The 26152-nt window shown below is 30.9% G+C and overlaps 1 protein-coding gene across 2 annotated transcripts; it reads left to right on the top strand.

The window, feature by feature from the left end:
- Positions 1 to 236: 236 nt before the first annotated feature.
- On the top strand, positions 237 to 24373 carry LOC143074669 (uncharacterized). Of its 2 annotated transcripts, none has more exons than XM_076250016.1 (11): positions 237 to 416; positions 4625 to 4695; positions 6037 to 6199; positions 6318 to 6626; positions 7421 to 7487; positions 11887 to 11969; positions 13762 to 13803; positions 14962 to 15021; positions 18598 to 18768; positions 22990 to 23039; positions 23832 to 24373. In XM_076250016.1, the coding sequence occupies exons 1-11, from the start codon at positions 392 to 394 to the stop codon at positions 23970 to 23972; spliced, it is 1182 nt and encodes a 393-aa protein (XP_076106131.1). In that variant the 5' UTR covers positions 237 to 391; the 3' UTR covers positions 23973 to 24373. The 2 variants fall into 2 exon arrangements, with proteins under 2 accessions (XP_076106131.1, XP_076106130.1); XM_076250015.1 differs by having other exon boundaries at positions 13759 to 13803.
- The last annotated feature ends 1779 nt before the right edge of the window (positions 24374 to 26152 follow it).

The following is a 26152-nucleotide window of genomic DNA, read 5'->3' as shown; positions in this document are numbered from 1 at the left end:
TAAATATTTCAGCCATCACACAAAGACCCATATATAAATATAGCTATATTTAACCTTAGCTAAATAAAACCAAACACATGTACACATGCTCCTGTACTAAAAACATCAAAACTTCACACATTGACACAGTACAAAACATTACTCAAGAATGTGTAATCCAGGTGATCGAAAACTATTTTTAAATGCTCAGATAACAACATTAATCCGCTCCACACTAAACATGTGGACATGGTCAACACGTTTGAAACCCTTTAAATCTGCAATAGGAAGAATAATATATTCATGAAATAACGAGTTAAATAGTAGAAAAAATCGGTGTTTGCCTATCCGTGGTTGTCATGGCAGTACACGTATAAACAAACATTAAACCTTGTATCAATTGTCCGTGGATATGCAAGTCTTCAACTCGAAATCAGGTACGTTTTATATAGCTATGTTCTGTTGTTTCCTAAATTCACATTTTAGTGTGTCAAATAATTTCCAGTACATACAAATAGCTACATAATTCAACTTTCGATTTAAATTTGTTTCATTACACATATCTTGTTTAATGTAAACTATTTTTGTTTTTAAATTTTATATACGGAACAATGCATGAATTATCCACAAATAAATACATAAATATCAAAGGTATATTCCATATAACAAGCTCGGAATCTGCAAAAGTAGTGACGTCAGAATCCGGGCTTGTTATATGGAATAAAACATCAAAATAAAACCAAAGACACAAATAACGAGTTTATTGACTTACAAAAGTAAATTTGTGGAGTAGTTTTTATCCCACTTCAATGCTTCATTAAAGTATGTGATAAAATTTTGTGTGATGTTGTTTTAATTAGGGGTCAATTAAGATGGAGTAAACAGAAACATAATTAGCGTTCTTGTTCTGACCTTATTTTGATAAAGTAGTGATTTGTCAACAAGAGCGTTTATGGATTGATATAGAATTTCCTACACACAATATAATTTGTATTTCAATTTGCACTCAACAATATTATTGCTGATAAGCAGTCGAAATTGAACAAATGAAAGGGAACCTTCATTGGAGAAGGTTAAAAGGACAAGCTGGTATTTTTTAAATTTCAGTTGTTTTAGTTTGAAGTTCTTAATACTCTGTTATAAGATAAAAATGTTTCCGTCCACGATCCTTTATCACGGATCTGACTTGTATATCAAAATTCTTTCTTAGGAATCTAGTCGCTCCTCGTTGTACACTCTTTATACGTTTTATATCTTTCTTAAGGAATGATAATATAATCCATGTAATTGTATTACCATCTATTCCATGTTTTAGGTTAACGTCGTAGTTTTCGCTGAGGCAGTGTCAAATGTCTTGCTAGAGTCAAGTTTATAAGATCAATTTGCTGCTTGGTGTCCAAAATATTCATGAAGTCGATCATATTTAAGAAGGAGCTGACTTTTACAGGAATGGCTGTTAAGGAACTCGGTTAAAGTGAAATAGATTAATTATTTCTCTTTATGTGATTAAGGATAGGGTTGTTCTCCTCTTATATTTAATGCGTTTCCCTTTAGTTTTAGTTTGTTACCCCAAATTTGTTTTTTGTCCATAGATTTACTAGTTTTGAACAGCGGTATACTACTGTTGTTTTTATTTTGCTGAATATGTGTTCAGAGATTTTACAGCAATCACATTGAAGCCAAACAGGTCGATAATATGGAGTTGTATGAGTATCATTTTTTTTTTGTATTGGCCTTATGTTCGAATTTCGAATTTCGAATTAGTGAGATGGAACGTTGCCTGAATCTTGGAATATGACAATTGATTTACTTACTATTGTGGATATTGAACATAGATGTAGTACTTTTTAAAAATGCCTTTTGGGATTCTCGTTTAATTAAAATGTAAGATTCTCAGAAATTTTGAACTCTTTGAAAATCGTTGTTTATGTTTTTAGACCGGGATATTTCGACTTCTTATTTTGCGCTTTCCTTTGTTGCGACTAACTCACAAAGTTGTTTGCTTAATAGCTTTGCCTCACATATTTTTTCTTGGAACAGTATTCCGTTTTATTTTATCAGAACAGCGTGCACCATGTTGACATGTTAATAAGGTTGTCGAACAACGTTTTGAATGGCTCGCCTTTATTTTGTGAAATTTACATAATTTTTAGAATTTCTTTTATTTTTTTTCTTAAACTGTTTGTGTTTCTCCATTTTCTTTTCTAATTCTTTAATAACTAAACTTTATCTCGTATTTGTTTATTCTTTGGTATATTAATTTCGAGTATTGTGCCTACAAATTTTTATAGGTTGGTACAATTGTGTTCCCAGTGTTATCACTATTGATAATGTCCAAACCCAATTTAACAAAATTGGCTTTGATCTCCTTCTATTTCACAATTTTGTAAATATTTATCTCTCTTGGATTTGGTAATTTTAGTCTTCAATATCACAAATGTTAAAATAAGATGTGTATTTCTTACTTGCATTCTATTTTATTTTCGTTCACTTATTTTCAATCAAAACGAAGAAGTATCCTGATCATTTCATATTTCTGTTATATAAAGTATTTAGTGTTAAAACAATGAAACGGTTTAGTCTGTCCTTATTTTATTATATTTTCTCATATTGTTTTTTAATTGCATTTGCCATTCGATCAAACAATAGCTTTTAAAAGTTTATAAAATGTCTAAAAGCGATTAAATTATGCTGAATAGCTATAAAAGAAAAGGGGAAGATACAAAAAAGTAACATTCAAACTCATCATGTATATAAATCAACTGACCTATTCATGGCAACAAAAAGAGATAAAAAAGGAACAGACAAACAGAAAAACAACAGTACACAAAACACAACAAAGAAAACTAAAGACTTCGCATCCTGAACCCCAACAAAAATTGGGAGTTATCTAAGATGAAGCAGATTGTGCTATAAATTGAATTTGAATTTAAAAATACATCGTCATGTAGACCTCATATTGATGTTATTTGAATGATTAAAATCGGTTTCCTAGACTTTAATTAACACAACTGTGTAATCGTATAACACGTATAATGAAGTCCATTTTCCTGTTTGAAAAATAGAACGGTGAGATGCAGAGCTTATTTTGATGAAGAAGAATCCTGATTGATTTTATGATACCTTTCGATAACGCACCAAAGAATAGAAGTCGACCTGCGATTACAATGAGGAAAAATTAAACAGGTTAAATCAAAAAGTAGAGATCAGGACAATGTACATGTAAAAGAGCTCTCAAAAGGATACAATTGTATAGAGAACTCAGACCATTGAAATATTTGTATAAACGAATTGGTTGGTTCTTGCTCTGTAAGTCACTCTAAAGACACTAAAGATATTTTATGGAGATTTATGGAGTTTATTTTGGGTAGGAAATCGGAATACTCACAGCGGACAATCTACTCGCAGATGACAAAACTTGTAATCCTAGTCAACTACGATTGCATTCAAATACACCTTCTTCCAAACTGGGAGTAAACACACAATGTAAGTGTTCACAGATTAGTGATCATTACAGGTGATATACAAAAGTAACTGAGCACCGAAGCCTTCTATTTGCATGATTTTTTTGAAGACCAGTGTGACATTCTTTGATATTACAATATATGCTTACTATTCCATTAAGAAATATCCATTGCAGTAACAATAAATAAGTATACGCGTCACGTATTCTTTAAATTAATCGAGCAGAATCAACATAATTATTTGCAGACTATCTCACAGCGATATACTACTGTTGCCTTCATTTATTCACACCTTCTTTTGTTTATTTTGTAGTTACATTATATCATCGATCAAATGTATTCGTTCAATGCATGTTCACTAGTGTTTATATCTTTTAATTGAGTTAAACCATTTCAATTGCTATTTTATAGTGTGTCTTTCTATGTTGTGGTGTTATACTATTGTTTTAGATTAGGGTGGAGGTTGGTACCTATTAAAACGTTTAAACCTGCTACATTTGTTTGCACCTTGCCTAAGTCAGGAATTTTTAATGGTTTACCTTTAGTAATTGAGACTTGGATGGAGAGTTGTCTCTTTGGCACCCGTACCACATCTTCTTATATCTATCTTCAAGGCATTGATGTTGATAACAAAAATATTCTTTAGATTTTAAACATATTCATTTGTATCAATTTTTTAACAGTAAATAGAATCATCTTAAAATCATTTTTTAATTAACCTTAACGAGAATATTTAGCGAATAAACACCCATCAGTTTCTTTACATTTCATCCATATCTGTCATTTCTTGTGACAGGGTTTAGTATTGTTTAGATAAATGAAAATGAGGCTTCGTATTCCATCGATTTTAACATATATGACAAAAACAACGCCGTGATAATAAACCTCTGCGAATTCCTTTAATTTCATTTATGTTCTCTTGTTCCCTTAACTAATATAATCACGGTTCTAAAAAATTAAGAAAAACTTCAAAAGGTTGGACGAAACAAAAGATGGAATACAAGTCATACACGGAATGTGTATCAATCGTAAATTCAAGGTGAATATATAGTATTTGGCTGTTCCTTTGGTATCTTTCGTCCCTCTTGCATTAGTTAAATAATATCAAACAAAATCATTATTTTCTTAAAGAAAAATGCTAATTATATGGGCAATAACTTTGAAATTTTATCCTTTTTCAGAGAAAAAAATTCGTTGTATACAGCTGAAGATGTTTAAACACCCTATAATGCTGGCATCAATATTGTTCCTTGTGAGTAATTTTTAATTTTCATTTATCTGATAGGCATATAGGGACAAACCCTAGTTTCGCATGTATCATAGTTTTTGTTTTTATTATTTAATCATTATAATCATGGATATTGATAAACACTAATTTATTCGTGTCCAACGTCAGTAGCCTGGCACATTTAGTGATTGTCTGGCGATATATCCCAGTCTATTACCCATGGCCGTAGTCATTAGTTTGATGAAATCAGGGCGAGGTATATAAAAATGACAGATATATTCGCGCTTTCATATTTGACCATGATATCAGGGTTTACTTTAATTTTACCATTGGAGTCTCTCGGTATAATATTTACGAACTACTTATTCAGGAAATCATAATACATATCACGAGCTCTGGAAAAGTGTATCATATTGAAGGGTTATATACAATATGTAGGTGCAACTAAAATGCTGCTAGACAGAACCAAAACGTTAGAAATAAGAAAAATCGTATTTTTTTACAGATTACATTCATCGATACATTGTGAGAAAAGGTCCAAAATGACGTTAATCGAGCATAAATAATTTGGTGTTTCATTATATTAATAGTAAAATAACAAAAATACCGAACTCAGAAGAAATTTCAAAACATAAAGTGCGTTGTCAAATGGAAACTAAAAAAAACAAACACATAAAAAAAAATAACAACTATGACATTACAGACTTGGTTCAGTCATTTTCTTATATAGGAAAATGGTGGTTTGAATCTGTTTTTACATGTACCTACCTAAACCTCTCACTTGTATGAAAACGTAACATATATTTGAATGATTTATACAACAAAAAATAATATGGGCAATAACTTTGAAATTATATACATAATATAAAGTTACTCCAGGAACAATAACAAAAGTTCCTTAATAATGAATATAATTTTTGCAGGAAAATGCATACAATTAGATATAACATGACGAAGAGTAAGCTTTACAGAATATTGAGTTCATTTGAATTTTCTGGCATTTTTTATATATTACTTTTTCATTTTACTGACTCCGATGAAATATATATCGAGATATATGAAAGTTTGATAACATATATGTTTTCGGTTTTATATAAACAGTCATGCAGAAAGGTTGCAAATTGATATGGTACAATATACAACTGTCGTATAAGTAGGATGTAAAAAAAAACTATAAACCAGGTTTAACCCGTCCTATTTTCGAAATATGCTTGTAACAAATAAGGAATATAACAGTTGTTATAGTCACTGAGATTGATAATATAGATAAGTCGAACGTTGAAATTGTATGTCTTAGGGTCTGACTGTATTTGTAATTTGCGTTGGATTTCGTTATTTTTGTTTATGATTATTATTTCATTACAGTATTTAGTCAGGTCAGAGATCAAATTAACATGTCCTTCAGGGAAACATTGGAACTTGCGGGCAAGGTCATTTTGTTTATCTGTAGAGCAATATACCTGCTTGTTGGATTATGTTAACAACGTTTATAAAGAAAGCTGCAATGGACCAAAAATTGAACCACCTGGTGAGTAATAATTCACCTATTATAATATATAATATAATTTTTGATCAATTTGAAACGTTTTTAGAAATAATTTTATATTTTATTTTAACATTGTGAAAAAACACTGTTTTTTATTCAGGAGATAAAACAGTAGTAAACAGCGGAAATTTTGACACCGAATCGTGTCAAATGAAAGGATTTCAACCGTTTTCTTTTGTTACAACTCAAGGTAATAATTGTATTTACAAGAAAACAATGTGTAATGAAGAAGGACAACTTATTTTTAACAATGGAACCAATGTAAACGACAGAAAATGCAGATGCGATTATACAAAGAATTTTAGTTTTGTGTCGACAAAAAGAGTTGACATGTGTTCATGTGATCCTTCAAACGAAGACTGTTCGTGTAGCATCAAGTTGTGCAGTGAAGGACAGATTCTGACACCTGGTAAGAATGCATGTGCAGTATATGTATTGTAGTTTCATGTTTCGAAGCCCGTACATATCACTTGTGATTGGTCAGTTCTTAGAGATGACAATTCTACATATGCGCTCATAATTTCTGTACTGTTATTTGAACCTCAGTATATTTGACAACTTTATGACAAACATTCTCTTTGGCTTTCAATCACTTTCACGAAGCAAAATAAATAAAAAGGTAATGTATGACGTTTAATCCCAAATATGGTTTTAAAATTTGGGATATTAGAAAAATTGTATTCCTCTTCTGAGGATGATAAAGCACGATGAATTAATTTCTGTGATAATTTGATGATCCCGTATGCCAGTTGTCAATGGCTCTTGCTTGGTCACTCATCGATATTGCACTGAAGTTCATATATCCTGTTTTTAAATGTTTGTCTCTTCTATATAAGGCGTCCTCATATCGCACATATATAAATTATATTTCGTAAACTTTAAATTACATAATATCTTAAAAACAATAATTATAACATTTTAAAAATTGTACTGCTCATGGGGTCTTATATAGATCAACTGTTGTTGGGTTCTTTCTTATTGATTGACGAAAAACAGGACATTACATTTTCTTATCATCGTAAACATTCAGATCGTTAGATTAAGTTGATATCTAACAAATATTTAAATACTAAACATATAATTCAGATCGCAATATTTATCTTTTGATGACAATTATTGATCTTGCATACCCAATTCCACCCTTTTTCTTAATCATGAGATTCATTATTCCCCATGTACTTTGATACTTGGAATACTTTACAGACTACCAATGCGTCAAAATTGAGGATTCCTATGGAAAGTTTGTTTGTAAAGATATTGAAATTCAATCGTAAGTAAACTATATCTGTTTTGGAGGCTAATTATATAAATGGCATGATCATTTTATATTCATACATTTTGTACAGGCCATTGCATCATGAAAACATGTTCAAGCTAAGGTTGCATCTTCGTAGTTAAAGTTTACCGTAGACGGATAATATAAAAAAAACAAAATGTGGTATGATTGCCAATGACACAACTCTCCACAAGAGATTAATATGACACAGAGATTATAAATTTAAGGTCACTGTACGGCCTTCAACAAACCTATAACCTTGCACCATGGTGAAACAGTACAACACAAGAACGAACTATGAAAATCAGTTGAAAAAATTAACTTAACAGATGGATAAAAATACAAATACGAGTAGACGTGTCCGTTTTACTATTGTAAGTGCTTCGCTTTCTAACTATTGTGTGTGTTTTGTTTCGAAGGTGAAAGATTAACAGGGGGTATGCAAACTTATAAAACGTGTAAAACTAAAATGAAAAGGTCAAAAAAAAACATAACATACAAAATAGAAAAATAAAACTAGGTAGTACGACCCCAACATCTTTCAACAAACAAATGTTCAATTACTGTTATGTTTAACTAGTTCATTGAATACTTTAACTTAATGAAATTATTTCGAGAACCTCTAAGAATGTACATTGTTTGGTTTATTTATTTATTTTTAACGCCATTTTCGAACACTTTCGAAATATTTTAAGGCAGTAAGGTAATTTGGCGGAGGGTGACGGAGTGCCCGGATAAAACCACTGATTTTCGTTCGAATGTTAATTGATATAGTACATAAGATACGACATATGTATCAGTTCATTCTTCCGAAATCCTTTCAGTTTATCCCATAAAAAGCACACTACTTGTTTAATCCAACCCATATATCGAACGAATAAATCGTGAGAAGATATGTATTGCTGTCTAATATTAACCACGTTATGTCAGATATGCCAGGAAACTACTAAATTTGTAATTGCACACAAAGTCCAGGTTTTTCTCTCCTTATCAATTCGTTGAAAATGTAACGTCTCATATACTTTTCTGGAAAAATAAGGTTTATCTATTAGGCTTTGAACTCAGTACCCCAAATATTTTTAGTTTGCGTATTTGTGGTATCTATTGATCAAATAAGTCACGTCCTTTCCAACAGATCTCTTCTTATTTTTCATGTAATATCAGTTTCTTTAGAGAAAAATTGTGTATCGACAAATATACCTAACCCTGCAACATTCTGTATGTGAATCTCTAAAGTTAGGATTTTGCAAACCAGGACACCACATGGATAACTGTTTGACATAATTGTCCTAATTTTTGCTTTATAAGGTTATCTCTAATAATTTAGATTTTTGTTTCATGGGCAAATAGAGGAATATCAATCATCTGTAGCACTCCGATAGTGTCCAATTACAAATCGTAACATGTCTTTTTAATTATTTTTTTAAGATTTTATAGGCTTCAAACTGTTTGAATTTACGTTGAATTTGATATATATATATATATGTGTTTTCAATCCTTTTTGGTGTAAGTCGTTTTGAATTGTCAATCTGATCATGTTGATGTGAGCCATAAAACTAATATGAACGACAGAACTAAAAATGTATAAATTTGTTTTTCAAGAAAATGAAAGTAATATAAGTATTTGAAGTGGTATAATAACCAATGCGAAAACCATCTACCAGTGATGTTATGAAACAAAGATTATCGCCTACCAGGCTTCGTAAGACTTTTTCACGATTAATAGGGCAATGCAAATGTTATGAGATTGTGTTTGTTTATCAGATACAATAAGCAATTGTTCTATTATAGTTGGTGTATGGAATGATTTTGAAGTTGTACTTATCTAGTATGGTTCGTCTGACCTTGAAATAAATGATTTTAAATGTTCAGCGTAGATGATACTTGTAGTAAAATCTACAAATACAGACTTTCAATTATGATAAGTTAAACAGGCGAGACATTTCAGCATGCACAAACCCCTTATATATATCGTGTACATGTTATTATTTTGTACAGGTTATTACTTGTATAAAATTTTCATACAAGTGATGCCATCGTACAGGTTATTACTTGTATAAATATAATTGTACAAGTAATTACCTGTACAAATTTTGTGGAGAAATAGATAATAACTTGTACAAATCATTATTTTACCTTTGCCTATTTGAAGTTCACAACAAATTGTTTCCCTTTTAACATATAATTCATTGTAACAGACATTGAAAAACTCATTCGCAAAGGTGACGTATTTTTTACTATTGTACAGTAGATTCATGAACTAATATCAGCAGAGAAATTATCAGAATTTGCATTCAGATGTGTGAACAGTGTATTTTGAAGAAAAGTGGTATCGACACCGCAAAATTAGTTGTTCGTCCAGTCACTTCTACAGACTTTAATTTTCGTTATCAAGTAGACCTTGTTGACTATCAGTCATGTCCAGATGGAGAATACAAGTGAATCATGCACTACCAGGACCACTCGGTAATTACAAGTAGTTCATATCAAAGTAACTTAAGCAGTAAAGTCAACATTGAAATTTACTAATAAAATCAAAGTCCCTGGCTCAAACAGGGTCTCAAAATAGTCGTCAAATAGATATCATTAATATGTTAAGGCAACTTCATACAAAATATCATTGACCAGTCACAAGTAGTTCATATCAAACTGACTTAAGCAGAAAACTAACATTAATAATTCAAGTTGTTGTTAAAGTTGTTGTTGTTTATGTTTGATACTGAACTATTGGCATACCCTGATTATTTTTTTAAATAATTCCATGTTTTTAATTTTTTTTTCCACGGTCACACCATAGAACAACTGATCAGTCGCCGTATAAAGCTTCATTCGGAAGTGACCCTAAAGTTGGCTTGCCATCAGCAGCCCTTCCAATATAATTACTTGACACTCTAGAAACTGAAGAAAGAATATTTAATTGCATTGACAACAGCTACAAGTGACGACAATGTCAGAACAAACATTGAGACAGAAACTGATCTTGATACAAACACTGAAACGGAAACCTATCTTGACACAAACACTGAAAAGGAAACCGATCTTGATACAAACACTAAAACGGAAACTGATCTGGAGATAAACACTGAAACGGAAACCGATCTTGACACAAACACTGAAACGTAAACCGATCTTGACATAAACACTGAAACGGAAACCGATCTTGACACAAACACTGAAAAGGAAACAGATCTTGACACAAACACTGAAATGGGAACCGATATGGACACAAACACTGGAACTGAATTTAATCTGCACACAAACGCTGAAATTATTGTTTTAACTAGTACGAGCACTGAAACTGATGTTGACACTGACACAAATTTCAAAATAATACGTGCGAGAAAACGAGCCCTGTCAGGCCAACAAATACCGATGAGATGTTGTCTTCTTCCAAAAATAGATTAAAAGATTTATAATTTAGAACAATGTCATAATACCAGTACAAAGGGTAGACCGTGGGTCGATGGACTGTAAAAACATCAAAGGTGTTGTGTTTGATATTGCAGAAAATGGATATAAATAGGTACAAAAGTTGGATTCATGATCGGTTTCATGGGTCGAAATCAAATTGAAAAGATTCAGAGAAAGGAATTGACAATATTGGACATACCAGAGACACAGAGGTTAACGTCATAAAAGCAGTATAATTGCTTTCTTTAAGTGGTGGCCAAGGTCATGTTCACTACAGCTGTCGGTGTGGCTGTAAAACAGGCAAATGTAAATGCAAAAAAATGAACTTATTGTGTAGATCAAGATGCTCTGCTTCCTTGTCTTGTGCAAACAAATAGGTTTTTAATCCATTAGGCTTGACTTATATTTCCAATGTATGATATTATGTACTATGCATTTTTTTGTCATGATGTATGGTTGAAAATTAACGAATGGAGTGTACCAATTAATTTTTGCTTTTAACGACTATTTCACTTTGTACCAGAGAAACAAACACAATATAAATTTCAAAAAAATACGAAAGATGGTGAGTTGTACAAGTTATTATCTTTTTCTCCAAAAAATTTGTACAGGGTGTTATTTGTACAATTATATTTATACAAGTAATAATTATATCATACAAGTAATTACTTGTATGAAAATAATGTACAAGTAATAACCTATACAAAAAAAATAAAATGTACAAGACATATATAATAAAAAAAACATCAACTGATTAATAACTTAAAACTATTTTTGTTTTTTCTGTCACTATTTAAGTTCAACCTTACTTTGTGTTAATATCAATTCGATATTATCTATGAATTATTATTGTGATTATAAAGGTAGTGTTATATATACACTTTATTACAACAGTGGTATAAGCCAAAGTTATAGCAATTTGTTAAAACAATAGTCTCTTGAATATATAAATAAAGCAACGCTATTGATCATTTTCTTGCAGAAGTCAATCAAATGGTGAGAAACATAATGAAACTAAGAGAACGCATTCAAATCAATCGGACAAACAAAATCGAAAGAACATTGGTACATTGAAAGGAATTTTTATTCTTTATCCTCTCCATCTGTAATGCTTCATTCCTATTTCTTTAGAAGATTTACACTTAATTATCTGAGTCATTTGTGAAAGCATCCATTACTATAATATCATTTCAACCATAAGTTCTTCCCCATTGGGGTTATCTCTGTTTCTGTATTTCTGCGGAAACAGTTCTTGCATTTAGTATGACGCTTTGAAAGGAAAAGTCACTTCTCATTTGGAAAATAAGTTGATATTAACTGAAACTATCAAAACAAAAAAGGATTTATATTTTAATACCATTTGCATATTACTTATCGCTAAGTTTTTTGTCTTGTCTGTATAATTCAAAATAAGGGCTGCATATAATGCTTACATGGAAGCTTTCATGAATAAAGACGCACATTATATACAACTAAACTTTCTTCAAAAAAATTAGCTGGCTTCCTTCGATTATTCACCTGAACCTTTCCAATCTTACAGTTAAAATATATATATATATATATATTAGTGTTTTCTTTTGTTTACTTGTGACGGAAGTCTAAAGTACTCACAGGAGTCACTTCAGTGCTCATGACAAGTTCTCATGAACGGAGAATATATTCAATTAAGAAACTTTTTTTATTCAAATGCTTAATTACATCTTATGACCACATAACATAGAATTTATATTTCCATGACTTTAGTTCTTTTAACATCAGTATTTAATTTTTAGCATGTTTAACATCTGCTTTAAGTGTATAGACACTTACATGCTTACAAGTATACTGCATGCTGCGTTAATTAAACATGGGACGTTAAAAATTAGTAAAACAAAATAACAAACAAACAAAAAGTCTATCAACATATAGTTTATCATCATAAATACCAGGATATTTCTTATTTAAGACAGAAGCACGTTTCGTCTACAGATGACTTCACAGTGACGTTCGAATAAAGAATAACTCAAAAAGGCTAGCAATAAAAGACAAAATAGTTCCCGAAGCAATGGATAAACTCAATTGGTTTAGAACTGTAACCAGTTCCTGCTTCATTACTGGTAGATGCATTTTCTTGCAATTTGCATTTTATGTTTAATTTATTAATATCAAGTTGTAAGTTCCAGTTCAGTTCAAACATGTTATGCATTGTACAACCAACTTCCTTTCTGTTAGGAAGTATATCGTCAGGAGTACACTTTGTAACAAGCTCCCACAATAGGAGAATACCTGAGAGAAATTTCAGGTAAATTGCGTTTAGTACATTAAAATATAAAACTAAGTTCAAATAAAGATTGTTTACCGTACCATGTCTTGCTTCATCGAGGCATTTTGCGTTATACACAGAACAAGATCGGACAAATATTACATTTTGCATTTACTTCATCACATTTTACCGAGTTAAATATTGAATCATGCAATGTCTTAGAGCTGCCTTAAACCCAATGTCACATTGTCCATATCGCATGCTCTTGCCTGGTTTTTTTTTTAATTAAAATTTAAAACTTTGTTAACTTTACATTTCTATTTATTTAGACAGCAATTATGCAATCAGGTACTTAGAACTACTAAATGGTTGTTGTCAATTGGTTTAAGATGTATTCATTCTAAACTGCTATTTTATATTTTGAAATAAAAACTAAACTTTCGCGACATTTCAACTTTAATATCAGGTTTTAAATATAATTGGAGATACAAAAACATGATAAAGCATACTAAAACAATTCATAATTTATGTTTTTGATACTTTGCAAAACTATGTTTCTATTTTGAATTTATCATTAAACTATTCTTTCTAAAATATTATTTTATTTTTTAGCAGCATTGATTGTTTGCTCAGCAGGAATTATCGTTGCTGGTACATGTAAGTAGGTTTTAAATAGTCAGGTTTCGATTTGTAGACAAAGAAGTAGTTACTCCTTGAAGAAAATTTTGATTAAATGTAGTTGTACCTAAATTCTTTTCCTATTCATAATAAACAGTTAATATTATTTAACTTTACATACATTTTTTAACACATAATTAAGACTGAATAGTTATCAAAGGTACCAGGCTTATAATTTGATACGCCAAACGAGCGTTTCGTCTACTTAAGTGTCATCAGTGACGCTCAGATCAAGATGGTCAGAAATCCAAATCAAGTACAAAGTAGGAGATCATTGAGAACCAAATATTCCCCAAAAATTGTGCTAAAAACAGCTAAGGTAATTTAGTCCTGGGATAAAAACAATCTAATCGTAGGTATTTTGAATAATGCATGCTTTTGCAAAATTACCCTATTTTATTTCAATAGATTGTAAATTAACCATGATGGCATTAAAAACCTGATTGGTTACTTTTTGAAAATTCACACTTATATCAAAACGTTCTGTATGAAAAAAGTAAAATCACAAAAATACTGAACTCGTAGGAAAATCAATTTGGAAAGTCCATAATACATGGCAAAATCAAATAACAAAACGCATCAAAAACGAATGGACAAGAACTGTCATATTCCTGACTTGGTACAGGCATTTATTTACATCTAATATGTTTAGTATTAAGAAATTTGTTTCTCTCCAATTTCAATGAATGTGACAAAGTTTAATTTCTCTTATATGAACGCAAAACCTTTTAACATATACATTGTCAATACAAAATTAGATCATTATAACAGAAAAAAGGGACGAAAGATACCAAAGGGACAGAATTAAAGAGACAAATTTGAATCAGATAAATGATTAATGTTTAAATTAATAATTTTGAATTGTTATAATTTTTCAGATAATAGCTCGATAACGGAGACCACTTAAACGTGTTTAAATAGAAAACAAATCTTTACCCTTCTGGAGCACCTGAGATCACCCCTAGTTTTTTGGTGGGGTTTATTCTTTTGTTTTCTATGTTGTGTCATGTATACTATTGTTTGTCTGTTTGTCTTTTTCATTTTTAGCCATGGCGTTCATTGATTTATGAGTTTGACTGTCCCTTTGGTATCTTTCGTTCCTTTTTTTTTTAAATACATATCACGTTATATTTCTAGGTTTCCTGTATGTGGTCCTGATCTCACCAACACATGAAACAGTGGATATATTTGGCACAGGTATGAACATGATGAAATCATAAACCTTTTTCATGTGTATTATATAACTATATTAAATGTTATTTTCTTCTTATCTATTTTCTTCATAGGATCTTCATTTCATAATAGTGTCGAGCAATATGTATTTCCTTTGACAAAGTTTGCATTTTTTTTTTTTTTTTATAAATAAATGGCTTTCTTAAACAAAATATTGATGTTAATCACTGAAGATGAAATAAAAAAAGATATATATAGTGTATTTATTTAAAAGATTATTAAGCTATTTGCTTTTTAGCTTGTATTGGTCTACTTAAAATTTGAAAATCAATTGTACTTATCCTTATGGGAGATATAATATTATGTATACATACCTTTCGTTGTTTTCAAATTCTATTTGAAATGTCTCATTGTGTGTTCCATTGAATCGATAGTTTCCGCCACAATTTTAGATTAAAAAAAATCTTACATTAACAATTTTTGCTACATTAAAATGATTCTTTCCAATAAGGAAACAATTTGGTGTAACTTGGTAAAACAATGCTAAACAAATTCACTGATATATCACTGTCTTTCAAGACCCTATTATACATCACTTGAGTTCGACTGCAAGTTCCTTTTGATGCCACTGCTGGTGGAGATTTTGTCCCAACGGGTATCACCAGCCCAGTTGTCAGCACTTCTGTGTTGACCTGATTTATCGTTGAAATGTTTATAATTATTTGACCTTTAAAACATTATTGATTCGAATGTCACTGATAAGTCTATTGTAGACGAAACGCGCGTCTGGCGCAGTCAGGATTTTCTTTGTCAAAAATATCTCCCTATAATGCCAGTTCATTTTTACAATTGTACAAATGGAAGCCATTGTAGGGATGACGCAATGCCAATTTTCCTCTTGGAAACCGATAAGTTTATCCACATTGCACCATTACGATCCTCATATGTCAATTGTTTTTAAAGACAATGTATCAACTAGCTAATGATCGTGTCAGCATTGATTCAGCTTGAAACTATTGTCTGGTCGGTTGTTAGGTGGAATTTTCGAAAATTCATAAACAGTAAAAAAAAATCTAATTAGATATTTCGTGGAACGGCAGACTAGATGTTTTAGTGGTTGAAAACTATAAACCATAGTTATCACACACAAAAAATATAATTTTCGAAGATATGAATTTTCATCATCCAACTTCAAAGACTGTCGCCAATAACTTTTAGCTATTCGAACACACCTACTCTGATTTTGTAATTTATTAGATAGGTACAATGTATTTCACTTGACCCATATATTTCATCTTTTAGTACTGTGATTTTGTTATGTTTTAAAGTCAGCCTGTAGCTTTGATATATCAAAACGATAGAATCTGAAGCAAGACGATGTATGAAATATTCTTGCTTTGTACGATATCAAGACAAAATAATTAACTCAAACACGTCCTGACATAAAAAGGTGCACTTGATTTTCTCTTTTCGATACAATTGTTACCTATTTTTTGGATTTTTTTCTTGAGTCACAAAATGGAAGGGAAGACACGAAAATTATTGAACTAATAGATTGATTTATTTTCCCTCCGTGGACAAAAAATAAAATTGGAGGGTATGCATTTTCTACATCCAACTTGAAAGATACCCATGTCGTCAACTTGATATCTAATTGTTCTGCTTATCTATGTACTAAGATAAATTGAAAAGTTATGCAAATGGTGTTCTTAAAATAGAACACTTCGGAATTGAGAAGAAAATTGTCATTTTATTGGTTTCTATTAACTTTTAAAAATTTTGTCAATATAGTAAACATTACAGTACACATTTATCGCCTTCTCTAACAAAGAGCGTCGATTCTCTTGTTCTATCTCAACCGGGATTGCGCCTGGGCGTAAAAATCAAATTTTAATCTAGGTATCTATGATGAGTTTATGTGGGGCGATGACATTGTTGGTGGAGATTTATTTCATCCAGGGGAATCACCAGCCCAGTAGTTTTCACTTCTGTGTTGACTTGAGTTATCATTGATATGTTCATAATTATAAATTAAATGCTTACAAAACTTTGAATTTTGGAAAAAAGATAGGCTTTTCTACCTCAGGAATAGAAAACCTTAGCTGTATTTGGAAAAACTTTCAGGTCAGGAATTGTTGGTCCTCAATGCTCTTCACCTTCGTATTTATTTGGCCTTAAAACATTTTTTGATTCGAGCGTCACTGATGAGTCTTTTGTAGACGAAACACGCGTCTGGCGAAAATATGCAATTTTAATCCTGGTTTCTATGATGAGTTTATTTGATTGACCGTTAGTTCGAATAGTTATATACATTAAAGGTAAGGAAACTTAACATATCTTAAGAAGACTTGGAAATATATTTGCGACAATTCAATAGGCATGTTTAGGAAATCGAGTTACTCAAGAATGCAACGCAGATATAACATTATATCCTCTTTCTTTTGAATACCGAACTACCTGAGTCATCGCAAACTGTAGTCAGTATTACGAGCAATTAGCTGTACTGATCTAATCTCCAAATTTATATCTACATTTAGGAGGGATTACTTTAGGTTCACCTAATTAAATTTGTTACGTAATTGGGAAAGCAGTTATCTTGTCGATGATTCGTGCAAAGAGCGATCTGAAACTTCTGATCAATATAATAAAAAAAAAATTGTAGCCGACAAGTTTTTTTGTGACACGTTCTCACTGCAGAAAATTGACCATCAAATCTTTTACATTACTTGTGCTTCTGATTTAGAAGAGATGGACGTTCAAATCGGTCAACACATTGACAATAAAAACATATATCTGTATACATCTTGTTTCTTTATAAAAGTTAATTTGGTAAGAAATATTGCAAATATGAGTACTGCAAATACACATTTTCTGTTAACTAAATAATCTCTAAGATCTTTTTAACAATCTTTATTTAGCATAAAAAAGATTCTGTTATTTTTTTTACATTAAAAAAAAACAAAATTCTCCACTTAAGACAGCTTGATAACTTCTCTCTTGACTAGCTTTATTTTGAATCTTGAATCTTTTTCATCTTGAAAAAGAATAAAATAGGCCAATGAAGTCTTTTTACCATTTCACGAATTTATTTGTTTATACTTAGGGACGACATCAAAAGTTCAATGTAGGATAAAAAACTTAATTCACATAGTTTTTTCACTAACCACCCCCCCTCTTAACTTAATTTGGGAAAATTGATTTACCAATAGGTTTATATGTAAAAATCGATTTTAGATAAACAAAACTTGTAGAATTTTAACCCCCAACCCCCAAACTATTTGATTTAAGTTTTTTATCCTACATCGATCTTTTGATGTCGTCCCTTAATTGTATAGATGCTAATAAAGGATCAAATTGATCTGTGTTCAATAAGATGGTTAATAGAGCTCAACTACGAACGAATACGAATAGAAATGCTGATACAATTAATAACAGGTTTTCGCAATGTTTTCTATTACAAATGCGACTCTTGTATTTCTTGTAAATGTTTATTCAACTTTGATTTTGGCAGGTAATGTCCCATTAAACATTTTATCTTTTTTTTCTACAAGCCCTTTACATGTATATTACAATTTTATGAATGCATTCTATTCATTTTAGAGACTGCAGTAAAACATAATGTAAAAAATAATTTTGAATCTATTGTCTTTGACAAAGATCAAAACACGAAAACAGAAGAAAATAATAGTAGATATAGAATACATGAAGCGAAATTAGAGTCTTACAAGAATCAGCCATTTGAATATAAAATATTAAAAGATTTGATTAAAGGTAAGTGAGCTATCAATTATTGCATAAGTATGTTCTGTATTTTTTTCTTCATATACCCAGCGTAGCACTTTTTGTTATGCATAATTTTATTGTATTTAAACTATTAAAATTTCAAATATTAACCATTCATTTCATTAGACACGCCACATTTATATATTTTAACTAACCTTTCATATGCCCGTCCCCTTAAGGCCAATTAAAATTAATTGATAGATTTTCATCCCCGCCCGCCCCTCTGAAATCGTCCCGCCCCAAATTTTTTTATTTTATAAAATTTACGATTTCCGGATTTCGTTCATTCCCGTTACCGGTAACCGTTAAAATTTCGTTTCATCCTCAAAGCTTCCTGTTTCAAATTTCGGTTTTGTACCTCAAGTAAATCGAACAAAAATGATTAAGTCGACCTTTCCGCTGCTCTATGATGACAACATCATCTTCCGAGAGTAAAGATTGATAACGAGAATGACGTGAAATATTGGTGTTACGAGAAACACGCTGTTTCCAAGACTGCAAATCGCGGTATGTCACAAATTTCTGCGATTACGGAAAACTGCGGACTTTTTTATTTATGCAATGACTTTGTCTCAGGAAATTTAAACTGTAAATGATACCAAAAGCGCAAGATTCGTGGAAACCATTGATACAGAAAACATGACTGGATTAAAGATATTGAAACACAAGCACAAACTTGTCAGATTTATGACCGTTTATTGAATTTAAAAAGTCGACTAACATATGCATTTTATTTATGCAAGCCCTTTGATTTCACCCATGGCTGTCTTTTTATGTTGACAAACAGCAAATATCCCAATACACCCAAAAAGAGTCATTAAACAACAACTTTTTTTTTATTATAAAGTTCATGTTTTACATGATAATTATATTTTCATCTTGCATATAAAGTACCAACCCTATTATTTTCAACACTCTCTGAGTTTTCATTTTATTCTGTACTCATAATAATGGTGTTGCATACCAATGCATATGCTTCATTTTATGGGAATACAAACCATTGTTTAGAAACCCAAATACATTTGGTGTAGGTAGTCTAACTGAAGAGAGTATTTCTCACACGTTTTTGTTCTTAAGTTTTTAAAGCCGCAATTAGATATATTCATTTAAGGATTGGAAAAATTATGTAAGATTCCTCATACTTGTGTATATAAAAAAGAAGATGTGGTATGATTGCCAATGAGACAACTACATGTATCCACAAAAGACCAAAATGACACAGACATTAACAACTATAAGTCACTGTACGGCCTTAACAATACATGATATAAGCTTATTATTTCACTTGCATATATGAAGAACTCGTCACAAAACATGCAAAAGGGTTTCATATGAAATAAAATTTAAAAAATAAAATCCTCCCACCCGCCCCATTTTTTTCAAAAATTTGGATGAAAATCTACTAATTAATTTTAGTTGGCCTAATAACAACATGCTATAATATTAGCAAAGGGTGCTAATGCGTAAATGTAACAGCCGCTGAGTCTGAAAGTTGCGGATTCGGAAAATTAACATCTCCTCTGACTAATATGTATCGAATCTTATTTCTACATCGTTTAAGTAGTATTGTTGGCATTAGTAAACTATTATTCTATGTTGTTATTAGTTAACTATTATTTATTATTTTTACCCTTTACAATTGTCCATGTATTGACATAATTTGCACTTGAATGATAAATCATTTCGTGTGATAAGACTAAGCACACTGTCCTCATATGGTGAAGGTATTAGAGCGACAATCACTTTCATCCAAGATCAATCTGTGAATAATATTTAAAACGAATGTGAAAATTAATTATCACACTCAAAATGCTTTATATTCTACCTATTGTAATTATGATATTTCATTATCTCTTTAAGGTGGCTCGGGCCCTTTTCGAAGTTTCTATCAGAAGTGTCATATTTTTTGTTATTTTATTCTTTAAAGAAAATGAATCAAATTGGTCGAGAAAAAAAAATGGGGGTCACGGACCATTTAAGTTCAATATTTTACTTTTAAACAAGTATGTAAAAGGGGACCATTTTTCAATTAAATGATAGGGAAAATAGAGGTGTTGACATATTTTTATCGAAATATCAAAAAAACGTTCTATGACAATTGGTCCAAAACTGTAATATGAAAAGCTGGAATATAGCTTCAAAGAATGAGCCAATAAAAACATAGGTCACCGATAAGGAAAAAAAAATATTTTGCCTTAAAACCCAAATTTTGGCGGGAATATTGTGAAAATGAGTGAAATGTCATTTTGACCCTTTAACAAATACGGATAAAAACGAAAATATTCTATTAATCACTTAACTACAATGATTTAACATTTCTAATCAATCAAAATATTTGAAAAAATTGTATCGAATTTACGACAAATACTTTTGTAATTCATGCGTGAAATTATGCGCAGTTGAATAGTCCCGAGCCACCTTAGGCTTAAAATATATTTTCGATTTATGAAAAAATAAACCTCCACTTTTGAGCATAGCTGCACAATTCACTTACGTATGAAATAGTTTCATACATAAACTCACAAAAACCACAGCCGAAAATAAAGTATTGTTGCAGTCATGTTATAGAATAGAGTCTTTTTTATTGCCTATTGACGTCATATTATACAAGAAGTTCAAAACGTAATCGATCTTTTGTCCCGACAGAACTTGATAAGCATTTCATGGACGCCAAAATCAATATTATACATTAGATAAATGCATATAGGGGACTTGCAAACTCCTAGAACTTACAATAAGTGTCCCAGTTTCTAATCGTTTTGCGGTTGAGATCGTTGATATGATGAAGCAGACTTTCCAGAAAACAAATAACAAAACAAAGAATCAAAAAGTGATGGGAAGAGAAAAATGCCTCTAACTACATGAATAAATACTCAAAGTCTAAAGAAATAATAAAAAAAAAAACAAAAACCAATGGAGTGCCCAGAATATTCGGTTACTTTTCAAAATGTCTGTTTAACAACAGAAGATTTTGAATCAAAAGTGTGTGTAATAACTTATTGACAAAAACTTTGATAATACTAGTATGTTTTTGTGACGGTAGAAAATATTCTTCAAATATACTAGCACAAACAGGAAACGATATCCAGATTTTAGCACAAATATTTTTACTTTTATCAACAATTGTATTGAAGTTTTCTATTTTATAGAAAAATAACATTAAAGCATAAAAAATTAACAAATTAAACTGATCACAATTAATTGTCCTTATTGCACATGTTGCACGAACTGTTTGAAGATGTCGTTGTCTAATCCGAAAGTTGAAAATAATGACCAGTTCTGACGTTCATTTTGGCATCTGTAAACTCTCATTTTACCATTACTTTAACAAAAGACTCATCATTGAAGATAACGTTTTTGCAACCTGACAAAGTTCCAATACGAACGTGCGTTACCAAACAATGGCGTTGCGTTAGAATGGCTCTTAATTGCGGACTTCGTGAACTTAAACCAGCCTCTCGTGGCCTTTTTCAAAAAAACAGGTTGTGTGGATGTTCTTGGACTATGCGACCAAGGTTTTTGTCTTGCAGTTATTGTAGCTGGCAAAAGCCAATCTCTGAGATGAGTAAATCTTATTCGATTGTCTTGACGCAACGTAACTTCGTTTCTCTTGGACGGCAACTACATCGTCTATCATTAGAGAACTCATTGGTCGCCGTGTTTTTATCTATTTAGAAACATCAAAGTTGAATGCGACTTAAATATTACGCATACCTACTTGTACTATTGAAATTGCTCTATCACGCTCATTTTGGATGAGTCATATGTAACCGACTGTGTTAGATGTCACCTTCAATCTCCTCTTTTTAACATGTATTTACCCGATTTTTAATGATCTTTGTTATTTATAATCCGTGTTTGGACAACATAAAAGTAGTTCCGCTCATTTAAAAAAATACGCAAAGTGACGGTTTTTTCTCGAGAAAACAAAAACAAAACTGCATTTACATACACATTTATATCAAAGAAAAAGAAGAGGTTGTATAATGGCCAATGAGACAACCCTCCACAAGAGACCAAAATAACACATAAGTTAACAGCTATAGGTCACCAAACGGCCTTCAATAATGAACAAGCCCATACTGCAATATTATTTTCGAATGTACAGATAGTGGCAATGGATAACATTTTGGTAATAAAAGTTATTGTGCAAAACCATTGGATAGAGTTTTGTTTTGATTTTTGAATAGTATCTAATTGTATTTTCAGATGGAACGATAGAGACTTATGATTTTCCTGAAAATAAGACAAAGTTAGATGTAAGTTATTAGAAATATATAAATGTCGTGTTTTTTCTGAAACTGCTTGAATTTTTCTTTAAAAAAATGTAAATGTAAAATGAATTGCTGAAAATCCAGGGACTAGAGTGAACATATCATATGGTCGGCTAATTGAATACAAATGTAGTGCTAAAAAAGAGAGGGGCGAAAGATACAAGAGGAACAGTCAAACTGATAAATCGAAAATAAACAGACAACGCCATGGCTAAAAATGGAAAAGAAACAACATAGAAAACCCAAGACTGAAATATAACTATCTATCAGTAATTAATTTATTTTAACATCATTATTGATCATTAGATCGATAGTTATGTTTCATCTGTGTCTGCTGAATGAGATAAGATACGATATAAAGTCGTTAATTGCACGATTATGCATTTGCATATTTAGGTATCACCAGCCCAGTAGTCAGCACTTTTGTTTTGGCTTGAATTATCATTGATTAGTCATAAGTATACATTAATTGTCTACAAAACTTTGAATCTTTGAAATACTACGACTTATCTACTACAGAAATAGATTACCTTAGCTGTATTCGGCAAAACTTTTAGGAACGTTTGGTCCTCAATGCTCTTCAACTGTAAACTTTATTTGGCCTTTTGATTTTTAGAAAATATAATTAACATGATATACTTTACTTTTTAATAATCGTCGATTGAAGAAACAGGTAACTTCAGAAAAAAACATATGCCGTCGGAAAATTTATGGCTACATCTCTATTCATCATTAGACAGTTTTCCTTTTCTAAAATGTTATTGCATTTTTTCACAGACTGCACAAAGTGAAGAGGACAAAGCATTACAAACAATTTTTGAAAAGTATAAGAATGAATACATTATTTGTAGAAGGAAAGTGGAGCAAAATCACGCCACTGTTAAACATAACAATGAATTGGCAAGTGTGACGTTTTGATGCTTTAAAGGATAAATAGTGTTTAAAGACACTGTTCAAGACTTCACTGTGTGATATTTTTAATACAAGTTCTGAATTCTAAGATATATACTATAAATTTATGTTGATCTAAGATCACTGAACAATAAGTTAACTAACAAAACATAACTGTTAATTTCATTATGCATTCATGACTTTGCAAATGTATGGCTTTGAGCGTTCCTTATAAAGCGTTCAGACGCTTGAAATTTATTCAGTGAATACAAAAACATCTGTTGGTTAAGAAAGCTGTCTTCACATCATTTGACGAAAGTCTATGTTATATGTTCGGGGATTAATCTCCAAAATTCTAGACAAGTCTGCAAGAGTTTAACCACCTCATTAAGTAACCAGTTTTGAGCTAATAAACGTTTTCGACATTTTTATTTATCATGATTGTTTTTTTGTTTTTTCACACATTGCTATCAATATAATGGAATTTTATGCGACTGTCACACAAGTGAGAGTTAAAGCTAGCTATAAACCAGGTTTAATAAACATTTTGCTACATAAGAAAGAGCCTGTATCAAGTCAGGAGTATCACTCTTGTTCCCCATTCGTTTGATATGTTTGAGCTTTTAATTCTATCATTTGCTTTGGGACTTTCCATTTAGAATTTTCATCGGTATTTTGGTATTTTGTTATTTTACTTTATACTTAGAAGCTGTCAGACTACATCACGATACTTTTGGCATATATTAACCTTTTCTATATTGTAATTTGACATTTCTGTTAGAGCCTGATTTTATCATCGTATAGGGCGTTCTGGGAATAGTGGTTTCATTAAATTATAAGAGTTAAAGTTTTTATGTTTCTGTTGAAAAAAAGAAAACTTTAATACATTTGGTTAAAACAACTCATAGAGACTGAAAATGTTGCTAGGTATCCATGTCATATGTCAAACTCTACATTTCGTTAATCCTAGCATCTTCTGAATGATAAAAATCAGAAACAACTACATTTGATCAATATTTTTATAATCCTTCTTTTCTGAAATGAGACAGCACACACCAAAACAAATGATAGGTTTGCAATCACTTGCATTGTAAAAAAAAATCACTGTTCAGGTCATGAACGTGTCAGGTGCATTCATGACAATGATTAATCATATTATTCCACTGCTTATACATATTGATAGCTTAGTCTATATTGGTTGCATACTATCCCACCTGTCATTGAACACATCTTCATATTCCCCTCTGAGCATCATATTTCCCTCTGAACTGTCGGGACTACATCACGCGTTACTCGCAGATAATGTAAATTCCATTTTAAAAACTGCATTTTTCATTAAATAGCAATATCAAAAACCATGATGGTGTTCAGATTTATCTCAGACATTAAAACAAAAAATCTAGTTATTGACTTTTGATCCGTAGGCTACTGTTTATCAATGTGTATGTCGTGTTTAGTTATTAAAAAAAGCAGACATTGAATGAAAATGTATGCACACTAGTTTTTTGTGCAGGTAGTACACAAACCATAGGCAGTGGAATGAAACATTCCTTTCCCTTGACTTCGGACAACATGAAGATTTGCTCACCTTCGAAAAATATTATTTCCCACGCGCAAAGTCCTCGTAAACTATGAATTTTCTTAGGTGAACGAAGACCGTGTATATTTACGCCAAACATTTGTCATTCTAAACTGAAAAATCAATTTTAGAAAATGCTCAATACATCTTAAAAGTAATTTGTTTAAAAAATGTAATATTAATCGTTTGTAGTCACTTTTGAAAAATCGGTTTCTTAATGAGATTTGAAATTTGTAATTTTCATGAGATTGCATTTTTACATTTCACGAAGATGTTAAAAAAAATAATGATAAGTTTGTGTTAAAAATGATTTAATTGATCAACAGTTTGAATAAATTAAAACATTTTCATTTGCTTGTTTTATAAGAAAAAACATATTTCAATCTGATTCTTAAAAGCAAATTATAAAATTGCTGACCTTTAGCATTTTTCAATTTGACTTTAATATGCTTATTTTCTTTTTTTTTTATTGTTTTGATATTTTCGGAATACCAAGTCAATCGAATAAACCACTGTGTTATATCGATGATCAGGTGTAATAGGTAGGATAGAAATATTCACAATGTGAATAGATACATAATATCCAAATTAATAATATAAGTTATCCTTTTTGTTCCTATTGACATGA

The sequence above is a fragment of the Mytilus galloprovincialis genome, chromosome 5, assembly GCF_965363235.1.
Source record: "Mytilus galloprovincialis chromosome 5, xbMytGall1.hap1.1, whole genome shotgun sequence".
In the NCBI taxonomy this organism is placed as follows: domain Eukaryota; kingdom Metazoa; phylum Mollusca; class Bivalvia; order Mytilida; family Mytilidae; genus Mytilus; species Mytilus galloprovincialis.
Note: the sequence above shows the minus strand (reverse complement) of the source record. Positions and strands in the feature narration are given on the sequence as shown.